This window comes from Numida meleagris, chromosome 1, assembly GCF_002078875.1.
Source record: "Numida meleagris isolate 19003 breed g44 Domestic line chromosome 1, NumMel1.0, whole genome shotgun sequence".
Classification (NCBI taxonomy): Eukaryota; Metazoa; Chordata; class Aves; order Galliformes; family Numididae; genus Numida; species Numida meleagris.
In genome coordinates this window covers 80,999,717-81,008,273 of record NC_034409.1, presented here as the reverse complement: position 1 = coordinate 81,008,273, position 8,557 = coordinate 80,999,717, and the positions used below count along the sequence as shown (strand labels likewise).

General features: G+C 48.5%; 1 protein-coding gene across 9 annotated transcripts in view; it reads left to right on the top strand.

Annotated features, from left to right (window-relative positions):
• ZDHHC23 (zinc finger DHHC-type containing 23) overlaps positions 7–8,557 on the top strand; it is a 29,892-nt gene continuing 21,341 nt past the window's right edge. For 5 of the 9 annotated variants that reach the window (XM_021398759.1, XM_021398730.1, XM_021398695.1 and 2 more), the window contains exons 1-3: positions 7–183; positions 547–1,236; positions 1,653–1,820. In XM_021398759.1, the coding sequence (XP_021254434.1) occupies positions 77–183; positions 547–1,236; positions 1,653–1,820 (965 nt within the window). In that variant the 5' untranslated portion in view covers positions 7–76. Of the gene's footprint in view, positions 184–546; positions 1,237–1,652; positions 1,821–2,633; positions 7,205–8,557 lie in introns of those variants that run through there. The other 4 variants (XM_021398685.1, XM_021398749.1, XM_021398712.1 and 1 more) reach the window with 4 other exon arrangements.

Here is an 8,557-nt window from a genome sequence, read left to right as displayed (position 1 = left end):
CGGCCGCGCCCCTCCCCTCCCCGTCCGTTCCCCTCCGTCGGCTCCGCGGCCTCGGGCCGGGGCACGGCGGGCGGCGATGGAGGAGCCGCTGTGCTGCTGCGAGTACGTGGACCGGAGGGGTGAGCGGAACCACCTGGCGGCGTGCTGCTGCGACTGCGAAGAGCTGGACGAGGGCTGCGACAGGTAGCGGCCCCGCGCGCTGCTCCTCAGCCGGCGGCCGTTGGGCGCCCTCGGGGTTCCGGCAGCCGCGCGGGGGGTGGGCAGCCGGAGCCCCTGTCCTTCCCCCTGCGGGCAGGGCTGCCTTCCCCGCGGCCGGGGCGCCGGGGGAGGCGCGTGTGGAGCCGGGGCTCGGCTCTCAGCGGCCGTCGGGGAACTTTGCGGCCCCCTGCGACGATGGTGGAAAGAGGGGCGAGCGGCCGTGAAACAGCCGGGAGCTGGATGGGCTTGGTGCCCGGTGGCGGACCCCGGCCGGGGTGGGGTGGGATAGGGGCGGAGGGAACGCCGTAGAGGTATACGCTAGCGATGCACCGTGCGTTTCCCTAACAGGTGGCTGACCTGCAGATCCCTGCCCCCAGGAGCGCTGGAGAGAATTGCCGACGCCGTTGCGGACCGGTGCCGTGTCCCTTGGTTTGCCGGGGCCGTGAAGATCAACGTCAGCCTCGTGCCGCCCATGGTCCTGCTCCCCGTCTTCCTGCATATCGCAGCTCTGCACTTCCTGCTGGGGCTGGTGGTGCTGACATCGCTTCCCGCCGTGGTGCTGTGGTATTACTACCTCACGCACAGGAGGAAGGAGCGGACTCTCTTCTTCCTGAGCCTGGGACTGTTCTCCCTGGGCTACATGTACTATGTTTTTCTCCAGGAGGTGGTTCCTCGAGGCCACGTGGGGTATTCCCAGGTGGCACTTCTCACCTGTGGGCTAATTCTTATGCTTGCGGCTTTGTCGCGAGCCAAGAAAGACCCTGGCTACCTTCCCATCTCAGCAGGTGACGACAAGCCATCGCAGCAGGCTTTTCCCAGCAAGAACGTTCGAGGGAGCTCCAACGGGCTCCATGGAGGTGCTGCCAGCGGCCATTCCGTGAATGGGGAGACCAAAGGCTACTCCAGAGTGCTGGCTGAGGAGAGGGAAGGTGTGAAAATGGACTGGTGTGCCAAGTGCCACCTGGTCAGGCCGGCTCGAGCGGGGCACTGCCGGCTGTGTGGCAGGTGCGTGAGGAGACTGGATCATCACTGTGTCTGGTAGGTTTGGTGTTGCTGAGGGATGTGTGTTTTCAGTTTCTTTTCTTTCTTTTAAGTTGCTTTTTTTTCCCTAGACCCTATGAAATGGGGTTGCTTTTCATATGTGCAAGTTGGTCAAGGGAACCCAAAGCTGTCATTGCCACAGTATTGTAACCAAGGAGAAGGAGGGCGGGAGTGTTTCAGCTACGGATACCTGAAAGTTCCTGGGGTTACGCAGTTCACTACTCCTACCTTACTGGTCTATTGACTTGTGCCTGTAAGTTTTCTATAAAAAGCTATAAAGCTGCTTTGAAGCTGCCTGTGTTGCAGTGAGACCTTGGAAATCAGGTTCTCTGATGGTTGAGAGAGGGAGGAGGGAAGAGAAACCAGCTTTTTTTTCCTTAAACAAAGTAATCTTTTTTTTTTCCTTTTTGGAGGATTAACAGCTGTGTAGGGGAGCAGAACCACCAAGCATTCATCCTTGCACTATTCTTCTTCATGGTCACCTCTCTGTATGGGATTATGTTGACCCTGGACACCATCTGCAGGGGACGATCCCCAGTAACAGCATTGTTCTACTGCCCTGGGGCCTATTCTGACTACAGGTGAGAGAACTGGGTGGGGAACTCAGGCCTGACCAGGCAGCTTAGCTCCGTAGCTGTTCCTCATTCTGTGCTCTTGACCAGTTCTGTTGGCTGTCAGACCTGATCTAGAAGTGCTCCTTAAACAGCTCTGGAAAGCAAGGATGCATCTCTCCTTTTGCCAAGGATGGGAGCCTGTGAGAGAGCTCACAATTTGAGCAAATTGTTGGAGAAGCTGGGAATTAAAGTCTTTATTTACGGTGTCCTGTATAGACAGACACTTTGGATGTTGCCAGTTAATGCCAGTAGTCCAACAGTCTGGAGTGAATACACTGTCTCACTGAGGAAGGAGACAGCATTTGTCTAATGGCTTTGTCACTCTAAGTTATCTGCTCATACAGTGTTAACATGCCTTATCTGGCTGGGAGGGGGGTGAGGAGCATCAAACACGTGTTCAGAGACTCATTCTACCACTGCTGTATAGAGTACACCAGCACAAGTGACTCTGCCTTCTTCTGTACTCCATCATCTGTCAAGTGTGAGCACTATTGTTTCCTTAAGTAAGGTTTTTACAGCAGTGAGAGCAAAGAGCTATAGGTAGTACCAAAGGAATGTGCAAGAGTAGCTCTGGTAGTGCTAAAAGCTGTCATTAAGTAAGCCACGAAGCTTTAATATTGAGAAAGCCTTCAAGGATTATGTGATGAAAGCAGGAAAGTGAGATCACTGTGGCAGATGTAGACAGGGATTTGAAAGGCTAGTGATTACCGGGGAAAGTCACTGTAAAGCAGCTGCTCCAGAACTAAATGGCTTCCTTCCCATCTTTTTCCCTGCTGCCAGCTCTGCTCTGTCGTTCACCTGTGTGTGGTACTGTGCTATTGTAACAGCTGGCATGGGATACATCCTCCTTATCCAGCTGTTGAACATCAGCTACAACGTGACTGAGAGGGAAGCTCGGCTGGCTCTGCGGGACAACGCTGGGCGCAGGCTCCTGGGTGGGTTAGTGATAGACACTGGCCAGTATAACAGGGGCTTTCTATGCAACTGGGGCCATTTCTTGAGTCTGGGCTCTCCCCCTCAGCAGCGCTCTGCTGAAGACATCGTGTGACACATCTTTTTTCTGCAGATGTTGTTGACTGACTTTCCTTAGCAGGGGAATGGCCCCTTCCACTAGAACTTCCTCCTCCACACCCTTCCTTCGTGGTCGGTGTATGGGCTGCCCATCCCATCGCAGACATCAGAGGCTTTCCCAAGCAGAAATGGTTCTTCGTGTGCCATCAGCCAGCCATAGGATGCGGGAAGCAGAAAGCCATATGCACAAACCTGGAGAGCGGGAACCCACTGCCTTTTTTGCACTGTGGGAAACTTTGTGCAGCTCGGCAGGAAGAAGAGCACAAGGTTTTGAGAACTTGAGTTTTCATTAGGTGTGAACTCTGGCGTCAACAGGAACCTGCTGTTGGATTTCAGACTGTGTGCTGTTTCTTGCAGCTTAAGGAATCTCTGGCTTGTACCTACATGCAACGCTTCAGTGTTGTTAGAAGAGTGAACTTTTAATATAGAAAACAGATGGACCAGTGCAGAAGCCATGCTGTTTAGCTGAAAAAAAAGTCTGCTCAGGCAGTCACTGAGTGTTCCATCGTCTCTGGTGCATTTTTCTTCTATCCCATCCAGCTGTATACATGCTATTGCTTGTATTAAGTGCCTTTGTGAGCAACATTCCTGTAGGGTATTGTAAGATCCTTTCATCGCTTGACCTGTCTCTCTGACTGGGTGAGAAGAATGTCATCTTTGATCTTGTCGTTCTTTTTGTAAGCCGAGTTTGTGTTGGTTTGATGGCTTGTCTCATCTCCCTCAAAATATTTCTGCTCTGATTATGGATTCTGACATGAGACAGCAGGTGTAAATATACAGAGGAAGAAGGAGAATGTTTTGAGGAAACACGTAACATTTGACTGTGGGGGAGAACAGACTGTTGCCTGATGCTGTTGCTTTACAGGAACTGCCCTACTCCCTCCCTCTCAAGGAGGGGGGATTCTGTGGGAGAATTTACTTTTTTTGCTAACAGCGGTTTTGGTAGGTAACATTTTGATCAGTTGTGTTGCTAATAAGAATGATGCTTTCTTCTCTCAACCCAGTCACTGGGGAGTTGCCCTGGTGCCTGACCTTGGTTTTCACAAGCTAGGAAGCAGAGGACTAGTTTGATGTCTGCATGTGTAGAGAGATGGAGAGGATGCTTTGGCACTGGCTGCTTTTGGGGTAGGTGACCCACAGTGGCAGGTAGATGAATGTGTTAACTGTGTTCTACAAGAATGCTGTGTGTCCCTCAGCAGTCTAAAACTGTATTATTGCACAGACGAGCTTCAGCTGAAATCACAAGGTTTTAGTGTTGATGGTTGCTACTTTTTTGGGGCGTGGGGTTTTTGTTGTTTTTCATTTTAAATCCTTTCTGTGTGTTGGCCCTGCAGAAAGGTCTGGCTGGAAAAGCCTGGGACTGTGGCACAAGAGTTACGGCTTGAGTCTAAGATGCAGAAGCAGTGGGAAGAGCCTCATCTTAGTTACTGATGCCTTCAGATACGTGTGCAGTTTGCACAGATCAAACTCACCTTGCTTCCACTTGTGTGGCAGGCAGCTAGGGGTTGTTGCTTGTGCGATGCAAATTTAGTATGCACCCCTGTACATATTCTCTAAAGAATAGATAGTACATGGTGCCAAGGGACAGCAGAACTGGGACTGTCCCTTGAGATTCCTGCCATATTTGGTGTGTATGCTTGTGAGTGCGTGTCCCAGTTTAAGGTAAAGAACACGTCCCTCTTTGCACTGTTTGGTTTCCTCAAGTGGCACCTACAATTTCTATAACCAGCAGATAACTGAGGAGCAGCTGCACTTGGGACGTGGCTGTTCAGCAATGGCTACTGATTTACTGAGTGTCCTTGATTTCTTCTTACCCCTTTTCAACCAGTGAGCAGCTCTTTAAAGGAAGTAAAGGAGATGCCTCCTGTGCTTCCTGCCTCTTGTCTGAGCGCACTTAGATTTCTGACAACTTCCCTGGCCCTAGCGTGAAGTAAAAGGCACTTGACTGCACTCTGCTATTTCTCTGGCAGCTAAGCGTGACCTTCTGATTGTTTGGAACTGGAGTCTGACCCTACGAGTTTAGCTTTACACAAAGATCTCTCCTCCATGTGAGCTGTCTGTAAATGTTTCCATGGAACATATGCCTTTTGTAGTGCCTGCTGAGATGAGCTGAAGCTTGACAACCCTGGAGCCAGGGTTAGCAGACTTGTGATCTTCCCAAACCTTGTCCTTCTGGCTTGTGGGAAGATGAAGCCAGAACGAGCTCCTGGACTAAACCCCTGCTGTGCAGGCAGCCAGCCTTTCTGCCCCTCTGAGTTACACAGATGCAGACATCAATCACGCCTACGAACTGAACAAGCTCTGGGAACGCTCACAGATTTGAGATAAGTGGTTTCTCAGAGTCCTGCTTTGGGCTGGGAGGAAGCAGAGTTGGGCAGGAGACAAATTCGTTCCCTGGCAGTTGCCTGACCCTGTTGTACTCGTTCTCTCCCATGGGCAGGTTTTCATTATTTGTAGCCTGCGCATCAGCGGAGCCTTGTCCCTTGCTTTTTAATGAGATCTGGTGTGGGAAAACTTTAACTACTTATACCAAGGCTTTCTCAGTGGAATGTCAGTGTGAACTTGAGTGCAAATTAGGAATCAAGGTCCTTGGACTACTGTAACCCTTCCACGCTTTGGTCAAGCCCACTCCAGTAGAGTATAGAGGGTTAAGTGATTAAAGTAAGTTCTATTTTTGGACCCTATCCAGAGGGAGTGAGAATCATTCAGGACAATAAAATGGTTGCAAGACTGGGTTTTTGTATGAGGAGAGTGCAGTGCTGATTTTCCAGCGAGCAGGAAGTTGACTTTGCTGTAGTCTGCATAGCACTGGTGGCTTTTTCTTTACGGACGTGCCTTTTGTTTACCTTCCTGGCTTCTTGTTGAGAGGATTTACCTTGTGAATACTCTTGGAGATGGAAAGCACGATACATCCCTATCTCAAAGGGTGGAAGTGTTGAAAGCTTCAGATGTATGCACTGGAGCTCTCCTTTTAATAGCCTTCAGAGTTAGGAAGAAGCCCTTAAAGGGCAGCGCTTCCTGTTTCGCTTAGAATGTGGGGAGACTGCTGTGATCTCTTGTGCACTGAAGGGCAATCTTCATTTTAAATTTTATTGCTGAGCTCAGTGTTGGCCACGCTGAGAGAAAAATGTTAAAACCTAGTGCAGCCTAGCAGGGCTGGAGAGTCAGTCCATAAAACCAGTAAAGCAGCATGCACCAATGTGGCAATAAGAAAATAGTACACTGCTGGCCGTTTCCAAGTTTTCTGTGTGAGAGGAGAGTACCCAGAGTTAAGAAGCAGGGAAATACCTGAGTGGTATCTAGCCTCGATGTTTCTTCACTCAGACTTAGAAATGGGTGAATCCTGCCATGACCTTCTGTTGTTTCACGACCGGGGTGATCTTACTGAAGGGCCAGGGTTCTAATGTCGCTGCTGTCCTAGTGGTAAGCCCCCTGTGTACAAATAATAGCGCCCTGTTGTTTGGTGACTGTACTAAGAGCTGTACACCATTAGATACACTGTGTAAATGGTGGCTTGGCACTCTTAACTTTGTCATCTTCAATTGAGCTGCTTTTTGTAGATGAGTCACAGGTCCACACGTAGACTGTTTCTCCGTTTAACTTGTCTTCAGATGACAAGAGTCACTGGTGAGCCCGAGCTGGTGCTGCTTGTGATTTCTTATCATATTTTAGCCTTCATGCTATGATGGTGCTTTTTTTTCTAAGTAGGTTGCTTTCAAGTGTCTTGATGGAAACCATTTGCTGTAAAATTTCTTCTGGAGTTAAAATGGATACTGCCTCACTGCCTAATGTCTTAATAATGTGCTTGATGTTTTCCTTCTATATGAATGTATATTGCCTCGTTAGGGCAGAAAGCGTGTGTGATTATGGATGTGTTTTCCTATATTGCTTTCAGTGAAGAACTCTGTTTTCTTAGGATTTTCTTCCACTACTTGGGTGTTTGTCCAGCAAAAATCCTTGGACAGGTGAGGTTCTTTCTGAAATGTGGAAATTTGGCCTCCCAAAATCTTAATGAACTGCATTTAATTACAATAAAAAGAATGACATGCTCTGGAAGAACTGTCTACCTTGGAAAGTAGAGTGTGTCTTATGTGGGATTTTCTTGTTTCTGATTTGTTTTTTCTTTCACCCCAGCCAAAGCTTTAGGAAGAATTTCATGAAACATTTGTGAGCTTTGTTGAAAGGACTGGTGTGTGTGTGTGTGTGTGTGTCCATAGTATATTGTATCCAGTGTTTTCAAAGAGATGCAATTATAAATCAAAATAAATTATTAGAAATCATCTGTGAAGTCGCCTGTTGATTTATGCCAACACACTCAGCCGGGTCAAATGACCAAAAAGTGCCACCATCTCCTGGCTACTTTGCTGTGAAGTGGACATAGGAACAAGGGAGCAGCAGGCAAAGGAAACAGATATTCTTACAGTTCTGTAACTCTTGACGTTCGAGTTTTTTTCATGTTGGGATGAAACAGACCTGCTGTTGAGTTGGGGATACCTCCTCCAGTGGGGATTTGAACCGGGGCATTGAATTTAGAGAGCGATCTGTTACCAGACACTGAGCCTAATCAGACTGTGTTCCTAGTAATATTGTCCAGTGTCTTGCTTGTTCTCCTGTAACTGCCCTTACAGCACATCTAGAACCCTGAAAAGGAACAGTTTGTTTTTTTTTTTTTTTTCCTTTTCACTCTCTTCTAAGCCATGTTTGGAAATGACATGGATATTCCTCATGCAGGTAGTGGGAAGACATGTCCCAAGATACCAACACAATCAAGCGACACATCTCTTGAAAGGCAAGATGACATTTGATGAATAGAATAACAGGTGCTTTTCATTGTTCCCAGAGCTCTGCTTTGATTTGCCTGGTGGCACTTCTCTCAGCTGTTTAGCAGTTTCTCTTTGAAGATTGCTTTGCACTTGCTGACAATGAAGACCTTTCAGCAGCAGTAGCTAGGCTTGTATTGGGTGTAGTCAAGGGTTTTTTGGGAAGGCATGAAAGAACTCAGCAAGGTGGGCGTTGACTGGAGATAAGGAGAAGGGCAGCTTGTGATCACATTATGGTTCTGAATTTGCTGTTAGACCTAAGTGAAAACGTCCTCTTTTTCTCTATGGAAATGTCTGGCTTTGTAGATACCTCCCTCTTTTGCTAAGAAAAGGAAGGAGCTGACAGGATGGAGTGCATCTAAGCTGAGTGTGGGCTGAAGACCAGCACTGAAGCACTGACATCTGCAGCTAACCAAGTACTGGAACGGGAGGCATGTTCCAGCACAGCTGCAGGCTGAAGCTGTTTCCTCAGCCTGATGAGTTCTCTTATGTGTCACCCTCCTGATGGGGTCTGTAGCATCATGTCATGGATCTCAGGGTTGTCCTGTACAGTCTGTCAACAGCAACATCAGGCACAGTCTTGCTCCTGACAAGGAGGTATGATTTAGTGGGGAAGTTGAGGGGCTTCTTATCTCTCCTTTGATTCTGAGTTCAGTATGAATGTGCCTGATCCCTGAAAACCATCCCTATTCCTCAGCTGGGTCCAGCTCAGAGTTCAGCTCTGTGTTAGTATGGTATTAGCTGCAGCAATGACAAAAAGGATGCCAAAGTACAGCTCCTCTTGGATCTTCTTTTGGCTCTTTGCTGCTAGAA